At 32.0% G+C, this 20,706-nt stretch overlaps 1 protein-coding gene across 4 annotated transcripts in view; it reads left to right on the top strand.

Annotated features, from left to right (window-relative positions):
* LOC149416222 (translational regulator orb2-like) overlaps nucleotides 1-14,955 on the top strand; it is a 132,293-nt gene extending 117,338 nt beyond the window's left edge. For all 4 annotated transcript variants that reach the window (XM_089641596.1, XM_089641595.1, XM_089641598.1 and 1 more), the window contains 2 exons: nucleotides 4,548-4,652; nucleotides 9,923-14,955. In XM_089641596.1, the coding sequence (XP_089497722.1) occupies nucleotides 4,548-4,652; nucleotides 9,923-10,039 (222 nt within the window). In that variant the 3' untranslated portion in view covers nucleotides 10,040-14,955. The remainder of the gene's footprint in view (nucleotides 1-4,547; nucleotides 4,653-9,922) is intronic.
* The last annotated feature ends 5,751 nt before the right edge of the window (nucleotides 14,956-20,706 follow it).

Raw genomic sequence — 20,706 nt, 5'->3', positions numbered from 1 at the left:
AATTTACATATTTTTTTGTATTCTACTCAAGCGAAACGATAGGAAAACCTTCAATTTATCTAAAGCGTATTTTTTGGTATTAATAATGTACACCAATTCGTTATAAAGATTATTCAAAATAGTGATTTGGCATTAACAAAATTCAATAAGAATTCGACTTCAGTATTCAAGCTCAAACTGTCAAAGCAGCGCGCGCATACAATCCAATGGATTAGTAATAGAGTATACGATTCTGTGCATTATACAAATGAGCATTAAAGACGGTTTTTGTACGTTGGATGCTGTCATTAATATCGTATAAAGTTGACGAAGATATTGGCTTGCGGGTGTCAGTACGCATGCGCGGAAAGAACGTACGTTCTAGCATTCTTGGATACGGTTTACGGATCACTTCCACACCACAGTGTCACAGACTCGCCGGCGCTTTTTGTATCGTGTCGTTCGTAGATGGTTGATTTATGGTTCGTTGTGCGTACACAGAAACGGGACTATAATATGCACAATGTCTTATAATAATAATATTTTGTAAAAAAAATCACATTAACCCTTTTGCTGCCCGAATGTAAACACAAGATGGATACTCTCACGCCAAGGGTTTTTAGAATTTTTTATATTGCGTCATTATTTATTATCCTCTGCACTTAGAGATTGTAAATTATTACCAAAACAAAAAAAACTTGTTTACGTTATACTCTTGAAAAGTCTAAGCAAGATATCTTTATAAATTGATGCATTATTTGACGAATAAAAACTATCTATGAAACATCAACAAACTTCGACCCGCCGCCATTATCAAATCAGTAATCTCACCAACACATACAGACATACTATAGTAATATCAGTAGTCACGTCTCTGAAGTGGGACCTCTGCGACGGCTCACCATTTTTCACGATTCACTTGTGATAATATTATTGTTTAAAACTTCATTATTTATTCAACTTTTATTTACAGTTTCTTATCGTATTATTTATGTTTATAGTTTTTATTCGAATGGTAGACTTAAAAACAGGAATGAATACACAATGCCACATTACACTGGGAACACATATCGAGCCATTTTTCTGCGGCTTTGTTGTTTTGTATTCGCACAAACATGGCCGGCTCTGTATGGCTTGGATTGTTTTGATGTTGCCGGTATTGGCTCAGACGTAATGGTGTGTCATGATGAGACGAATGAGGAGTTGAGTCGAGTTGAGTATTTTTGAGGTGTTTTGCGATTAATTGTCTTATCACACATAACTGATAATCGGAGAAGCTCATACCTGAATTTTTTATGCTGTTGTGTACAATAAAATAATTTAACAGATATAAGATAGAGACAATATTCCCTTATTTTATATCAGACAAGTCGCGTCGAGCCATGATAGAGGGTTACACAAAAAAAATATTAAGAAAAACGACAAATTAACACAATAATTAGTTTCTAAACACAGATAATTAAAATAAAATGTATATGATTATTTTTTCACTCGAAAGGCGGATATAACAACTAATTTCATATAAAATAACAAAACATGTTGATTAACACAAAACTTATTTGCACTAAAAATATGAGTAGTTAATAAAAAAACTTTTTGTTAAAATAATAACGTTAGAACCACGATTCGTTGCAGATTCTAAGTATTCGCAAACCGTCGAGATAAGAAGGAACCACGTGATTCACTAACACAACTACGCGCGCGCGGGGAATTCAAACACTGAGAGGGGAAATATTGTAGTCTCCAGTTTGACGAGGTCTTTCATAATATAAACAAAATCATTTGTCACATCTGTGTAGAGATATCGCTAGATAAAGGTTCAAATTATTTTTTAAGCCCGAGTTTTGCGCCATCTATACAGAAAGTTCTGAGATATCGCAATATGAAATTAAAATCACGTATGATTGCGCGCGGCAGCGAGGGCCCGGAATCTCGAATCAAACATAGATGCGCACGGCAGCCTCCGGGTTAAGGTCGCTGTAAAAATATTAAAATATTTAAATAGCAGTATTGTTGTTTACGGCTAGAAGTCCAAATCTTTTTACTGTAAAATGTAGGGGATTTGGAGCATCTACAGCATGTATGCATGGACTGCTCCTGATACATGTAGGCAAGTTGTAGAGATGTCAGAGTGGCAAGCAGAAGGTTCGGTAATTATTGCTGTCCTATCGATTAAGTACTATACTGTCAACTGTCACAGCAAGTACATGTAAAAGGCAAATAAAAACATATCATGCATAATTACTTAGGCCCTTCATAAAACAACCGCAAGTCGCTTACTATATGCTACTTTTTAAAGCTGGCTTCCGTTCCGTTCGACGCTAAACTAACTAACTAACTAACCATCACGCCGTTTCTCCGCAGGAGTAGGCGTAGAAGACGGACCGCCAAACAACTCGGTCACACCACACACTCCTTGCCTCATTCACATTCATACATACTCTTCTATTATTCTGACTCTTGACATGGCCCGACTCGAGTATCTGATTCACTTGGTCGTGCCATGTCTTCCTCGGGCATCCCCGACTTCTGCATTTGCATTGTATACTCTCCTTACACTCCTTTCTTCGCTCATTCGCTCTACATGCCCAAACCATCTAATCGTCCCTTTCTTGATCTTACTCATTGCGCTTACTACAGCCTTGCACTCTTTGCGGATCTCCACATTTCTCACAGGATTTTACCACACATACGCCTCAGGGATCTCATTTCAACGGCATTCAATCTACTTTCATCCTTTCTTTGCCAGTTCCAGGTCTCACTTCCATACATCAGGGTATGTACCAGCACTCCATTGTGGACTGGTAACTTCGTTTCTTTGGATAATGTTTAGTTAGCGCCAACTGCGTTCAGTCCTCCATGAATGGAGTTACCTGCATTTCCCCTTGTTTCAATATCTCTGTCAGCCTTCCCATCTCTCTAGAACATACTTCCTAAATACACAAACTCTCCAAGTATTCCTCATTCACAACTATATTGCACACTGTTTTTGTACTCTCTCTTTCAAACACCATTACTTTAGACTTAATTATACTAAACATGATCATTTTTCACGTGCAGCCGTGGAGTTAATACAATGTCATGTGACTGTAGCGATACAGATAATATTGTTCTTTTTTTATCTTTATTTAGCTTAAAAAACAGTCAAAAAGAAGATTTTGGGTTCACTCATACAACGAAATTAATATTAATTGATGGACAATTGTTACCGCCAAGGAACTACATGAGAATCCTTCTCCGTTGAATCATGTAAAATAAAGTTAAATAAACATGGATATTTTTCCACCTCCAGGACAAATTTAACATTCAAATCATTCTCAGACATAATATCTGTCAAACCAGTAGAAGATGCGTATGCAACTAGCGTAGCGTGCTACCAGACCAGCACTGTCAGTTGCGTGCAACCGACGTCAAACCCGTTCAAATCAAATCAATACTCCATATTAACTATTTACTCCAGATATCTTATAATGTTAGCTATCATATGTATTATTTTATTAATAATTATTATTTCTTATCCAAAAGTATCATTAAATTGAAGGTAACAATAAACTCACTACTAATATAATATTTTGTCACTTTTTACTATACATATTAATATGTATAACATTCTGTACCTTAATAGAATTTATTTGAAACAAACAGTTTTTATATAATGTACAATGATAGATATAAATATACAAGTTAACTGAAGTTTCTTATGTTAAAGTTCATTGGAAATGAAGTTTTAATATCTTAAAATAAATTTGGTGTTAAAGGAAGGGGAGAGGAAGAGGAAAATAGGAAGAGGATAGGAGATGCTCCCGATACATAACATACTCTCATATTAATAATCGATCGTACGCATTACTTCATATCGATATTTCTTTAGGTTATTACCAAAAATGTCAAATGCTGTAAAATTTTGTATTATATTGTGCACATATACGAGGAATTGGGAATTTTTTCGGATGTTTGTTCTACACGAGGGTAGATAAAATAAATCAGATTGTCGGGTTGATCTAGACGGAATATGAAGATTTATTAAATTTGTTAAGTTCTGGTGAGTCCAGACCATTATTTAGGATTTTAAACAATAAGATTTGATCAAAAATTAGACATCGTGTTTGGAGAGAGTTAAAATTATGAAATTTAATGGATTCGGTATAATTTGAGAAGTGTAAGTTTAGTTTATAATTTATGTGTTTCTTTCTATTGTAAAGGGAATATACAGTGTTTATGTTGTGGAAGGGTTTTGCTATGCGAATTATAAATTATAATTTATGTACCAATGTAAACTCCTGTGTACCACTGTATGTTTATAATCCGATGTATCATTGTTTTGTAAAAGCTATTTTATGACGTTTAGATAAATAAATATAATCAGGTAGATTCTCACAAGCGACGCGTATGCTACGCGCACAAAACTCGAGTCGCTTAATACCTCCGTGTACAAATGACCCAATTATTATAAATATGTCAATTTTATTTTATTTATTTTATTATAAATATGTCGAGTTTTATAGGACTCCATGTTGAGAAGTAATAAATATTGAATTGAGATGAATCATTGCTTGTTTGTGTTTTAGGTGAAGCCGTACGTGCTGGATGACCAAATGTGCGATGAATGTCAAGGAGCGCGCTGCGGTGGGAAGTTTGCGCCATTCTTCTGCGCCAACGTCACGTGTCTTCAGGTAATAAACACATCACAGTACTTTTTAAAACCCAAATTTGGGTAGCAATAACTGGAGTGATTTTTTATCAATTAAAATTAATTCATTTTGAACTTCCTGCAATCAGCAAATGCTGCACTTCTATCTGATCTATTCTCTGGTCAATTTATAGAATGATTCAACTCTTAATCTATTCCATAGGAAAGCCTTTTCTCACTGATCTATTTTCATAGATTGTAGAATTGGTCAGTTCAAACTGCCCCCAACATTCTGGAGCCAGTGAAACTATGGAATCCCCAATTAGGTTATGTTGTGAATTTGAAGGTATTGGGGAGGGGAAGAGGAAGGTGGGGAAGTACCCAGCTATTCAGATGAGGTCACCAAACACGGCCAAAGCCATTTCAAGCCAAGTTTCAATGCTGAATGGTGGTCTTACACCAGGGCGATACTGAGTGTATTTTCCACTATGAAACGTGCGGCAAATTTTTATTATTATATTTTTTAACCTGACAATATTTCAAAAACTCTTAATACCACCACATTAAGCGGAAAATGTTGCTTGTGTTGTGATGGAGGACTTAGCCAGCCGAGAAATTGAACACACTACGCCTGGGTGGGAACCAAACGCGATGTCAACTCAGCCATCGACCGATCAAATTAATATGGTGGATATAATATACTGTATATTATTTTAAATGAGTAATTTGTTAAATGATAATATTAAATTTACTTGCGCACACCAGGATTTGAACCCGTGACCACTGGCTTGCTAATCAAGAGCTTTACCTTTCGACCACAATGGAAGTCATAATCTATGATCAGTTAATCGAACATCAACTCTTCTGCTCTATAGAAAGCCTGTTCTCACTGTGATCTGTTTCGTAGATTCCATGGAATTGATAATAGAATAGATCACGTCTGATTCCGGCTTAACATGTTAAGTCGTTAGCTTGATTAAGCTTCTATCACAAACCAAAGATGTCACTTATGTTCTTCACAAGGAAAATATTCAAGATAATGTTTTGTATTGTAAAGTCCGCATGTATATTTTTTATTTATTTTATATATATAAATTACAAACAATACATGACAAAATGAACCTTTGTCTGTCCAACTGGGAAGGATTCCCGTTTCAGGACAGCCAAATTGTGTATTTAGTACATAATATTCTTACAATGGAATGGCGATGCTGTCAAAACAAATTTGAGAACATTGTTGATTGCATTCGAAGTGACAGGATGGTTTCTTTATCCTTGAAAGAATCGCAAAGATGTAATTTATTACCAGGGTCGATTTGGATAACATTAGTAATTGCATTCAGAACAGAGGAATGGTTTCTTTCGGGACATCAAAAGTCTGAGATTCTTTCCAGGGCGTTTTGGAGAACATTTACAATTGTATAGTTAGAATTTCCACATTTATAAATCAGTATAAGACATATGAATCCTATAGTATGTACTATATTTTTAGAATTTCTTAGGTGATAGAAATTACACATTACTAGACCAGAATATATGCCGTATGACATGAATTTCCAATTTTAAAATTTAAAATCTTTATTTAATAAATGGCTAGTCATTATTATACAGTAATCGTACTATACAGATTGTATTTTTTAATGTGCGTGTATCTATAAACATTTTCAGAAGACCATGTACAAAATACGGATTTATATAATAAATTCAATATTGCTCCAAATAAGAGCAGGGTAGGCCAAATAAAGGCAGATTAGGCTTTCATATAAACAGTGGGTAACTAACTAACTAACTAACTAACCATCACGCTGTTTCTGCAGGGGTAGGCAGAGAGGACGGACCGCCAAACAACTCGGTCTTGGCACACACTTCTTGCCTCATTCACATTCATACATCGTCTCATACATACTCTTCTATTGTTTTGACTCTTGACATGGGCCGACTCAAGTATCTGATTCACTTGTTCGTGCCATGTCTTCCCCGGGTATCCACGACTTCTGCTACCATTCGCATTCTCCTTACACTCCTTTACACTACGTGCCCAAATCATCTAAGCGTCCCTTTCTTAATCTTACTCACTACGCTTACATCAGCCTTGCACTCTTTTGCGGATCTCTACATTCCTCACGCGATCATACATGGTTTTACCACACATACGCCTTAGTGATTTCATTTCAACAGCATTCAATCAACTTTCATCCTTTCTTTACCAGTTCCATGCCTCACTTCCATACATCAGTGTATGTACCAGAACTCCATTGAGGACTGTTAACTTCGCTTCTTTGGACAATTTTTTGTTAGCGCCAACTGCGTTCAGTGTCGATATCCGAATTGATTCTGTTCAACAGCAAAATTACTCTCCCCACAGGCATGACCATTGGCAAGTTAGTTCTGCAGGCCGGGAGATAAAATAGTCTATGCTGTCGGTGACGTAGATAACCATCGGGAACATAGAAATGAATGCTTTCCATGATGACTGAGTTTTCAAGCCATCCACGAATCACTCTGAAGAAATGTGTAGCAATGCGCACATCTCTCCTGACCCGTAAATAGTCCATTCTGAGCATACCCAAAAGATAGTCAGTAAGATAGAGCCACGGGTAGTAGCAATACTGCCTCATGTAGAGAAATCTCAATACTTAGTATAGGTTAATCGCAGGGATTATTACCAAACCCTGCTAAACCCAGTACCAAAGTTTTGTCTTTTTAACTGTCAGTTTATTTTCTACAGCATGGCCTGTATAGCATTTAATAACACTGTCTGACAGGAGAATTATTTCACAGAGTCATTAACAACTTAATTGATAGTCCTGCCATAGTTGCCACTGTTAAATTCCATGGGCCGACTAGGAATACAAGACAAAATATAACATTCTTCTGCAGTACATGCACAACCAACTATCAGACACACTCACTGACCAATGGGATGCATGATCTGGGCAACAAGTATGGGGGTGCTATTGATTTATTTATTGACTCCATTTATAGAATTAAGCATAATCTATACCAATACTTTGTCGAATCCTACAAATTAGAGTAGCGTGGGTGGTTTTGTTGTAATTCCTTCTTTACTTGTGATCACAATTTTACAATTGTGTATTTTGTACCTACTTTACAATGGATTACATCTATTTACTGTCAGTATCTCCTGTATAATACAGATATTCTCCTATGTACACTGCATCATGTACAGAGATGTGCTTTATTTCAAATAAATCCATTTCAAATGGAAATGCAAAATGCAAAATGGGTATTTTCCATTTTGCATTTTAAATGCTTTTCTAAAAACCATTTTGCATTTTACATTTTAAATGCTTTTCTCAATGCATTTTCCATTTTAAATGCTTTTTTGCAACATTCTTCCTACTATCTCCACTCATCTTTTTTTCATAAGCCCCAAATATCAGTCGGTCCTCAACCTCGCTATGAGAGATAATTTACATTTGTCAAGTTGCTCCCTGGTAGGAGCCCTGGCAATTGAGTGATACCATTACAAAAAATACTGAACATGGGGCCATGATGCTGTAATATTAAATGTTAGATAGCAGTTTCTATGTTTTCACGTTGGCAACATTAGTCCCGCGCAAATTTTTTGTGGTTTCATAATCTGTAGTCGTGGTGTTTTTGAATTTACCATCATGTAATATGTTTGTTCTACATTGATGTCCATTATTAAATGACAAAATTGTTTTAAAATTCTATAATTATTTTTATTGTTTTGCTTAAGTTTTGTTTTGGTTACGAAACCATTTTGCATTTTCAATGCATTTTGAAAATAGGTATTTTGCATTTTGCATTTGAAATGCTTTTCTAAAAACCATTTTGCATTTTGCATTTTCAAATGGAAAAGTTTTGACCCATTTCCATTTTGCATTTCAAATGGTTTTGGGTACCCATTTTGCACATTTCTGGTCATGTATCACTTTTATGTAAAAGCCTTTTTAGGCGTATATATATATATATATATAAATAAATTAGGATGGCGGTGGCTCGGTCACTCAAGTTATATTATTATCGCTATGTATCGTTATCGCTAGAGTGGTTAACACATAGGTATCATTTTTATTAAGTCTCCTGTCATAGAATTACGACCTACACTGGGTACAGTCCAAAAACTGTCCCCTACATAAATTTTAAAAATTTAATTTTAATGTGAAGGTCACACGGGGCCCACGTCACCTTTGGGGTTGCTGTATGGAGGGTTTTTTGAGGAAAGTAACGAGTGGACATGGGTTTTGAAGAGACCCATGTTGCGGGAGAGAGTAGAAACGTCTCGTTCTCATGTTAGGCATGTTGAGCACTGGTGCCAAAAGGATCAACGACGCTAGTTACTTGAAGCACATTCCATTTAATTCCATTAATTCCATTGAAATACTGGTATAACAAAGACAGCATTCCAACCTGATACCTGTTCTCTAAATAATGCAATCCATTTGTTAAGATAGAGGAATATATCAAATGAATAACCCAGTTTTGCAGAGATTTGAGGGTTTTGTATTTTGGGGCTCAAAAACAGATTTGACTGCCGAATTCAATAGTGGCGTGCACTTACGATTTGTAAAGGATCAGTGTACAATCGAAAGCAGGTCAAACACATAGATAATTTAGACAATTCTCCAAATAATGTTGAAGTTTAAACACCGTAACATTCTCCGCAACGTCATAAAAGCATTATAACCCAATAACTGATCACAAAAATGCTACTTTTTGCTGTGAAAATCTATCTCAAATCATTTCACATAATTTATTGATTGTATTTTTTCCGAATTTATGTCCGGGTTAAATCTTCCCCACAGGAAAAACTAAACCCTTCCACACACTTTTCCGCAAATGATCATCTAGTCAATCCATATTATGCAAGTCCATTATATAAGCATAATAAATACAAAACAATACAAGAACAACACGTCAAATCACCAGAGATCAAATGGAAAAATAATTCACCGATTCCAGATATTTTCATATCAGAGGGTTCGGCTCGGTAGTACTTCTAACAGGGCCTATAAATCCTACTGATCCCTCAATACAAATATTTTAAAAGTCTTTTGTAATACATGTATTTAAAAAATGACTGATTTTTTCATTTTTATATATGAATTCTTTGACAGATCTAATACGGCTAAATTTTGAATGAAAGAGCAAGGTATAATGCCAGTAGCCGAAATAACAAATGGCTACATTTTTATAGTCTAAGAATGCCAAATTCTTTTAATATCATTTCTTAAATATGTGTATTTTCTTATTTTTTTTTAATAAAATGATAATTTTTCTGGTTATTTCTAGTCACTTATAAGTTATATTTATTTTCTGTTTCAGTACTACTGCGAACACTGCTGGGCGACAATTCACTCCCGCCCCGGCCGGGAGTTCCACAAGCCGTTGGTGAAAGAAGGTGCAGATCGGCCACGCGCTGTGCCCTTCCGTTGGTGTTAGCGCGACCGCTAACATCTTCCCACCGCATTACCTAACTAACATCACCTAGAAAAACCGTCACGATTGTGGGGACTTAACTATAAGTCAGAGAAGCAACATTTAAACCAATCAAACGAATTGTTTGTATTTAGCAATATAACCTAACATACAGCTGCCAACAGCTGACCAACATTACTGAGGTTGCAACGCTTATGTGGATGAACGTGTCATACAAACAACAAGCTTACTTTATCAACCAATCATGTTATGGCCGTTTACATACCAATTTAATCTAGCGCACCATCACGATTGTTTAGATGTACCAAATTTATTAAATCAGTCAATCGTGTCATTGCTGTTTTTGAAAGGTATGATTCTTGCTCACGATTGTTTGTCAGTCAAGCAAACCAAGTTCATCAATCAATCATGTAGATATTGGATTATTGCTGTCGCGATTGTTTGTAAATGCAATATTGTTATTGCTGCACCGTCACGATTGTGAGGATGTCAGACAAGTTATTCAGTCATGTCATTGATAGATTCTTGTTGTCTCGATTTCTGGGATATACAGACGTAATTTAATGCCAACTAACATACTCAGCAGGTGACCAACATTGCTGGTGTATTAATAGACAAATGAAATAGTGAATAAGCTAATCAATCTATCAATCGTGTCATTGTTGTTTCGAAGATGTTAGATTCTTGCTATGATGATTGTTTGGACATTGCATCCTAACCTAACCTAACACAGAAAGCATTCAAGATCGTTATGGCTATATCGTCACGATTATCTGGATGTACTTGTCAGACAAGCAAACAAATTTAACCAGTCAATCGTTATGATAAATGTTGGATAAACCTACCTATGTAAATACCAACTTAACTTATTACTGTCTCCAAGAGACAAAACTCTAGCTGTCTTAAATTATTGTTAGTGGAGATATTTTCCAATCAATCATACCATCGCTGTTTTGTAAAAATAAGACACTTGCTGTCATGATTGTTTGAACATACCAACCTTAAGCGACCACCTCATCACTGTTGCATCGTCACACTTGAATGAATTTACCCGTCAGACTAGCAACATAACCAATCAATCATGTCATCGCTGTTTCAGAGAGATATTACTGTTTGCTGACTAACTCAACTTAACAATGACCGTCGCCGTTTATAACTCTTGCTGTCACGATTGTTTTGGACGCACCAACGTACCTTAACTTATAAATAATGATTGTTTCCGTCAGAGACTCCTGCTGTCATGATTGTTTCGTCATCAAAATGGCATCTCTCTTTCAGTGGGGTCATATTCGTTTTGTGACGATTATTCGTGTTTACGAACCGAACATATAATTTTTCACGAGACAAGAATAGAAATACTATCCTGTAACTTGCATACCAAAATGTATTGAAAATTCTCAAATTAAACTCTTAAATATCATTTTTTAATGTCTCGTCAATTTGCCATCTTAGCAGGGCTATTTTGAGTTCATAAATTTTTAAAATATACGTCAGCAATTCAATTTGCAAGCTGAATTACGTCCATCTCAAATTTTCAATCTGTTTTAAAGTAAATAATTCGATTTAATTTATATACGCAGACGAATATTAAAAAAAATCTTTCGAATAAATCTCTTAGAACAAGGCATTTAAAAAAATGTATTATCAGTGGAATATAATTAGGTATGTGAATTTTGCAGTAATTTAAATGTAACATTGTCATCAAATAATAGCAATACATCACCATTTTAATTTTATTTTATTATTGGTTTGTTTAAGCTTTTGAACAATTATCGACAGCAGAAAAGCACAGCTGTTACACTTGTCGCCTGATCACAATTTGATAAAAAGATTAAACAGACGTAGAAACAGCGTTTAACTGTGACCTTTCAATAATAAAAACAAAATGGCTATTATTTGATAAATATGTTACATTTGAAATTCAGCAAATGCCCCAACCCGAACAAAACACGGTGATGATGGTGAAAGTGAATGAAACGAAACACAGACAAATGTGAAATGTGTTGCTTACCAAAATGATGAATAAACTAATTTAAATTAGAAAAAAAAAATCTTTATTAAATTCACACGGAAAAATCTAAGAAATTTTTTGAAAAAATAAAAAGTCATAATTTTGCGTCAAAGTCAAAAATTAAAAAAAAACTTTTTAAATTACTTTTAGTAATTCTTATTATTATTATTATTATTGCAAAATACTTAGTAATAACTATTATTAGTAGGTAGAGAAATACTGTTGTTTGTTTTTTTGTTTTTAATTTTTAATGATGATTGAATATTTGCGTGGGAACTAGATAAAGTAATAATAATTGAATTATTGACTATTTTAAATATTGATTCACGCGTTTAATTAAGTATTGTTACATTTTAGTCATTATTATCCTATTATATATTTAAGGTATCACAATTTTTTGAGTTTCACAAATACAGTTTTCGCTATGAATAATATTTGTGATGTTAGAATTGGCCGGATTTGTGCAATATATAAATATATTAGGAAAAGTATTCTGTTTCTGTTTGTTTTTTGTTGTGGAACGGTTGTCACAACGGTGTCGGTTGTCGCTGCGGAGAATTTTGTTGTCTCCCAACTTTATGTTACCCGTACGTAATGTTGTCAATAGATAAAATTTAATTAGATTGTTTTCAACGTCGTTGAAGTTAATTTTCTTTGTAAAAGTTACAGCTTGTCAAAGTGACATCTTGTCAAAGTGACAACTTGTTATTGTCATATCAAAGCAACATTATCATGGTAATATTTTGTCAAAGTGATATTCCGTCAAAGTGACATCTTGTCAAAGTGACATCTTGCTAATATGACGTCTTGCCAAAGCAACATTGTCAAAGTAGAATTTTGTGAAAGTGGCGTCTTCACATAATGACATCTTCTCATAATTACATATTTTCATAATGACGTCTTGTCAATATACATTTTCTAAAACTAAATTTCAATGGAATACTTTGTCGAGATGATTTTTTTTAACGACTTCTTGTCAATATGACATTATCCTTGTCAGTATGACATTTCTTTACAGATTGTCTTATTCTCCGTACGTGTCAGATTGTTGAACCGTCCGACTGTCGATCCGTTGCCACAGTTACCTCAGCGAGAAGTTCTTGTGTAATTTGTTATGCGTGTCTTTAGAAGCACTTTTACTGTTCATATTATTATTTTGTCGGTTTGTATGTCTATACTTAAACACGCGTTGATCTAAACTACCGTGCAACTAATTGTACGTGACGCTCATTAAGAATAAATATTATTAAATTTAAATACTTTTGTAAGTGCGATAGATCTCAAATGCTGGACTCGAGGTAAACATGGAAGCACATAACAAATTGGCAATAAACAATTGAAATGTCATGGGAACTTGTCAATTTAACATTTTATCATCATGAGAACTTGTCAATGTAATATTTTCTCATCATTAGAAATTGTCAAGCAATATTTTCTCATCATTATAACTTGTCAACGTAACATTTTCTCATTGCAACTCATCACTTCACAATGAGAACTTCTCAATGTAACATTTTCTCACAGTGAGACATTGTAACATATACTAATCATGATAACTTGTCAACGTAACATTTTTTCATCCTGGATACTTGTCAATAAAACATATTCTCATTATGATAACTTGTCAACATAACATTTTTTCATCATGAGTACTTGCCAATGTGACATATTCTCACTATGATAACTTGTTAATATAACATTTACTCATCATGTGGACTTGTCAATGTAATATATTCTCATCATGATAACTTGTCAATTTAACATATTCTCATAATGATAACTTGTCAATAAACAATTTTCTCACTATGATAACTTGTCGACATAACATTTAATCATCATGAGAACTTATCAATATAACATATTCTCATCATGATAACTTGTCTATATAACATTTTATCATCATGATAATTATTCGATGTAACATTTTCTCTTTATGAATTCTTGCAATATTATCCAAGATGGCCATGTTTATCTCGAGATACAATTAGAGATTTCTTACATAAAGTAATTTATCTGCAAAACTTGGTTGAAATACTTAATGTATGAAATATCAATTGTTAATTAATTGCTTGAGTGAATCAACTTAGCTTTTCCTCTCCAAAAAAAGCATTAAAACGAGCGTTTAAAAAAAGTCTAATAAAACTTTAAACTGCGTATAACGTTTCATATAATAATTGTTGTGTGTTTTTTAGTATTTTTGGATGTGTCGAAATTTTTGTATTTTTATATTTTTGTATTAAGAACGCGACATGAATAGGAAAAAAAATTATTATCGAGCCTCAAATGAATTTGAAAAAAAAAAAAAAAAAACATTTGAAAATAATAATGATTATTATCGCATGTTTTTGGGACAGCGTTGTAAACTTTTTTTAGTCAATTTTCACGCTTTGTTAACTAAATTAACCACGCAATTTACTAAACATTGTTAAACTTAGTTAAATAATGTTTTTTTTTTTTAATATAACAGTTTAGAAAAAAAGTTTGTCTAATTGGACGAAGACAAAATAATTAATAAATGTAAAATTATTAGTCAATTTATGATTTGGAACATTGTTCAATGGAAAAATATAGCTTTGTATGTGTGATACTTTATTTATAGGGACATGCAAACCGGTTTCGGTCCAAAAGGCCTCCCCCAAGCTTTTGTAAGGCATTTATCTGGACCTTTTAAATGAATCTATGATAATTTCTGTAAACAGTGTTGAATTATGTATTTAGAGTCAAGTATAAGAGATTTACTGCAAACGGAGTTGACGCGAAAATAGTATTCAAACAGATGCCTTGCTTGCTTAGAGCAAGTTTCAGACTCGTTATTATTTATTGGACAGCGCAAAAAAAAATTCTAGTAAAAGGAAAGAAATTTTTTTTTAAATTAAAATACTAATGTGTGTGTAATTTCAGTTCAATGAACTCTTGAAATTGGATTTGCTTTGAATTTAAATATCATTTTAAAAATTGGTACTGATTGTGAAAATAATTTCTTCATTCAGACAAGCTATAAAGTAGGCACCAAAATTATTTTATTTTGATTCATATTAATAATTCTATATTTGAAATGTGTATATCTTCTGTTTAAATTTTTGACGGAAGTCGTAATTTATCAAGTATACTAAATATTTCTCTAAAATTGACACTGTTTGGTTTTGATAGAGAAAAATAGGTTTTTATAAATACTTTCAGCTTCACTAATCTTAAATTCTGCATTTCTTATAATATCCCGTGATTTTTCATGGGTTTGCGCTGGTATTTATAACAAGAAGAACACGCTGTAATAACTTGTTCCTTTCTCACTGAAAGCTATTAGTGGGAGTAAGTAAGACAAAAGACTTTCGTTTCTCGGTGACGCTTCGCAAGGATATCACTGTGGGAGTTTATACAATATGCACCAATACACACAATTGTGTTTTGTTCACGTAAACTCCGATTGCGCAACTTTTAATTTTTTTCTCAACAACACGTTTTATGTAGCAGTATAAAAAGAACCATTGAAAAAATGAAATTAATTTACCATAATTTATTTTATGTACATAGATTTGAATTGGTAAAAGGTACATTATTTTTTTTAAATCTTGAAATTCAAATGTAACATTGTCATCAAATGATAATGTACCATTGTCTTGAAAAATGTTCAATCAGTTTTTTTTTTTTTTTTTTTTACATTTGAAAGGTTTCCGTTAACGACGATTCTAGTTCGGTTTCTTCTTTTGAACAAGTTTTGATTACCAGGAAAGCATAACAGTCATGTTATCATGCTTGTCCGCTGATCACAAATTGTTCAAAAGCTGAAACGGACCAAGAATCGGCGTTTAACAAGGACATTTCAAATGTCAAAAAAACACAAAACTGAAAATTTGATCACAATGTTATATCACCATTTGATGTCAATCTTATATTACCGTTTGATCACAATGTTACATAACCGTTTGATTACCATTTTATGGTAATGTTACATTACCATTTCATGACGATGTTACATTATCATTTGATATCAATGGTAAATTACCATTTTATGACGATCTTACATTACCATTGGATGACAATGTTCTATTACCATTTTACGACAATATTACGTTACCATTTTATGACAATCTTCCATTACCATTTGATGACAATTTTACATTACAATTTGATGACAATGATACATTACAATTTGATGAAAATGTTACATTACCATTTGGTATCAATGTTGCATTACCATTTGATGACAATGTTACATTATTATTTGGTGACAATGTTACATTACCACTTGACGACAATGTTACATAATCATTTTATGACAATGATTCATTACCATTTGATGACAATGTTACATAATCATTTTATGACAATGTCACATTACCATTTGATGACAATTTTACATTACCATTTGATGACAATGTTACATTACCACTTGATGACAACGTTACATTTTGATTTTACGACAATGTTTCATTACCATTTGATGACAATTTTACCTTACCATTTGATGACAATGTTATATTACAATATGACGAATTTAATGATATAACGAAAGACTACACCATAAAAAACACCCTAAAGTTTCAATTTATTAATTAATTTATATATTTTTTTCAAAATACCAAATATTAAAAATTTCAGTCCTCGAATATCCTTAAACCCACTAGTCGATAAATTAGTGACTTTTTATGTATTTATTTTGTTATCACCCTTTTCTTTAGGTTAAAAAATTTATATATTACTGTATAATTTTTATTTTCCATGTTTTTTATATCCTTTTTTGTCATATTTTTCGTTATTTACTCAAATTATACTAATTTAGGTTTTCTGTGCATCCTTTGTAACCTTATTTCAATGAACTCTGATTTGCTTTGAATTTAATTTAAAAAATTAAAACTAAACACTAATGTATCAAGGATTAAGACAAGCGATAAAGTATCTACTTATAAATTAGTACATTTTTGTCAGTATTTTTTATTGATTATTCTTTTCAGCTTCCTAAATCCTACAATTAATATAATGTCCCGTGATTTTTCACAGGTTTTTAGACGTTTTCAAAATAATTGAAAAAGCATTAGATTCACATTACTAAAAAACGAAGTTTTTGATAATACTTCTTATGTTCAATATCCAACCAATACAAGCTGTAAAAATGTTTTCAAACAAATATTTTTTGTTATTTTTTACAAGCATAAAAAGACTTTTTAAAAATCGGTATTAAAACATTATCTGAGATTAAAATTTTTAAACACTTTACATTACACATTGTATTATTTTATTACATAAATGTAATTATTTTTACTTATTTTTATTACAATTAATTCCTGTTTGAGACAAACATGTTTTTTTTTTATAAATCTACATATTATTTGAATAGCTTTTCTTAAAAATTAAAATCTGCGTAGGTATTTTTTTCAGAAAACTAAATGTAATGTAATTTTCACTTTTTTAATCTAAATTTAAAATATAATTAAAAAATAGATTTTTTTATTACCATAAAATGTTCCTGCATATATATTACAGTAGAAATTATTTTAGAGTTTAAAATATTTCGTTATTTTAATTATAGATGTATTTATTTTGTGTCTTTTGTATGGTGAAATAACGCTAAACGAAAATGACAAAATGCTTGACTAAACGCTGAATTAGGCCGAATATCTGGATATTTAGCGTAAGACCAAGGCGTTTGAACTCATGTTTTGGTTGGGTTTAAACAGTCGTTTATAAAACCGTCACATTTAGACGCGATTATCAAAATTCCTACAAAAGCTGACGGGCCGAATTTGGCGATAAACGGGAACCGTTCGTTCAAGTGACGAAAATGTTTAAATAATGCAAAATTTTACATTTTCACAAATTAAAATACATTTGATCAAACGCCGACGGGCCGAGAATCGGCGGTTTATGAAACCGTTCAAATGTCCAAAATTCAAAATGGAACTAAATTCCGATTTGACGACTGTCACAAAATGGCTGAAAATTTTTATCAAACGCCGACGGGCCGAGAACCATCTATTATCGGAGAACGTTTTTTGAATTTTCGTAACATTATTTTCAGAACAAATAAAATATTCTGTCATTTTCGTTTGCGTTCTTTCGTTGTTGTTGTTAAAAATAGTTTTTTTCTTAGGTAATCATTTTTTATATCCTTTTTTCCCTGTTAAACTTTTTTAAATCTTTATTTTATAATTATAATAAAACTTATTATTTATTTTAAATTAATTATTAAAATTTGAATTTTTTTTTTTTTATAAATTAATAATAATACTTGGCTGAACGCAAAACTAAAGACAAATTCAAAATATTTTTAAATAACTATTACTATTTTTTATAAAGTTTTTTTTTAAATTGTAAAAAAAATCACCTTTTTTAAATAATTTTCTACATAAAAATGTATAAGTACTTATTAAATTATTTATTTTATGAAAAGACAATACAGTTATAGCAGGTATCGCTGTCAGAATTGACCCAAATACAGATGCTGTGCAAGCATATAGCAAGCTTCAAAATTTATCATTCGACTAGAAAATTCCAGTGAAATAAAAAACCTTTGTGTTTTTAAGTATTGTTATAAAGTATATATATATATATATAATCTGCACCAATATACACTATTCTCAGTTTGTTGTTTGTGTTATAGTTAAATGAAACCATTTCTTTGTTTAAAATTTTGAAAGGCATTATTGACATTTGAAAAGAGACGGAAAAAATAGGTTCAGATCTGGTCACTAAACACGTCTAAAGCCACTTCAAGCAACGTTTCCATTTTTAGAATCACTGTCTTTCATCTTGGAAATACTGGATTGAAAAAATAACACATATGGTGGGTTATTTAACAGAGTTTGAACAATTCATCAAATTTCAAGTTCTGTTATTATAGGTCAGTTGTTTTCACAGAACTGAAATGAAAAAAAAACAGAACTTGAAAATTAACTTCGAAATTTGACGAATTCTTAACGAAGTCAGAAAGTTTTCATCTTTGTTCACATTTCTAGGAATTGTCTATTCAGCGGATAGAGTATTAATGATTTGATGGTAATAATAATTTGAATATTTAATAACATTTTTGTTCTTAGTTTAGGAAACATTACAATCTCACAGAATTTAGCGTAAATTTATTTTTAATATTTTTTTAGTATCTTTTTTACCCTCTGTTTTTTTACTGTGTATTTGATATATTTTTTATTAATATATTTTACTGGTTTGTTAATTTTTTGTTATTTTTATTATTTCCAAAAAATCTCCCACAATCCTCCAAGGTTAAACGCAACGTACGTTGTAATCTACGCATTCATAGATGGCGTTAATTTAATTATTTTATAATAAAATAACTTTTAGCAAGTTAAACTTTAAAATTTAAAGAAGAATTATTTGTTTGCTCGATACACCCTTGAAATCTCCGATACAATATTGTATTTACATGCCATTCTTGAAGGAATTGAGTTTTTGTGCGGAAAAAAATGTTTATTCTTATACATATTGATTGTGTACAAGCGCAAACAAATATTTCGTCTTAATATTTTAAAACATAACCTAAAAATAAGTGTATTTTATTTAAATAATTAAATTAATGACACCTATGAAAGCGTAGATTATAACATACGTTGGGTTTGAAGCACATAATAAAAATACACAATATTTATTAAATTTCATTAAAAACCAAATCATAAATGATCGTTTTTTTTTTATTTCATCTCGGCCCGTTTCAGTGGGTGATTAAATTTTCTTATCCCGTCAAGCACAACGGTCACCCTGTTTATCAATTAATATTCGATTAAACGCTGAAATGGGCCGAAAATCTGCATTTAACAGAGACAGTTGAAATGTCAAATATTCAAATGGTGCTACTCCTCCATTAATTTTTACGGGATTTGAAACGTTTACCAAACACGGACAGTGATCAACGGTTTTGGGGACCGTTCAAATGTCAATAAATTTCAAGAATACATGTTATTATCATAATATTGGAATATAATTTGATATTATGTCTAACATGATTTTTTCATCCTTTTAAATTTACGCCAATCTCACACTATACTATGTACATGAATTATTTTATTGTAAATTGTAATGTCAAACATCGGTAAGCTAGGTACATTTCATTTTCAATGGTTTTTAATAATACAGAAATCACGCTTCTTTATTTTACAATCATATGGTCTCGAATTTTCAATCAATAATCGGACGGTTACGATTAAACAATCAATAATCATATGATTTCGATTATAAAATCAATAATCGTACGGTTACGGTTATATAATCAATAATCGTACGGTTCAGATTATTCAGTCAATAATTATACAGTTCCGATTATGCAATCAATAATCGTATGGTTAAGATTATACAAATAATAATCATATGGTTCGATCATGCAATCAATAATCGTATGTTTAAGATTATACAATCAATAATCATACGCTTACGATTATGCAATCAATAATCGAACGGTTACGATTAAACAATCAATAATCGTGCAGTTAAGATTATACAATCAATAATCGTGCGGTTACGATTATACAATCAATAACCACACGGTTATGATTTTACAATCAATAATCGAACGGTTACGATTATACAATCAATAATCACACGGTTACGGTTATGCAATCAATAATCGTATGTTTAAGATTATACAACCAATAATAATACGGTTACGATTATGCAATCAATAATCGAACGGTTACGATTATACAATCAATAA

This window comes from Hesperophylax consimilis, chromosome 17 (genome assembly GCF_061612785.1).
Source record: "Hesperophylax consimilis isolate HC1 chromosome 17, BYU_Hcon_1.0, whole genome shotgun sequence".
Taxonomy (NCBI): Eukaryota; Metazoa; Arthropoda; class Insecta; order Trichoptera; family Limnephilidae; genus Hesperophylax; species Hesperophylax consimilis.
The sequence above is the reverse complement of the archived record's forward strand: the minus strand, read 5'-3'. Positions and strand labels throughout refer to the sequence as shown.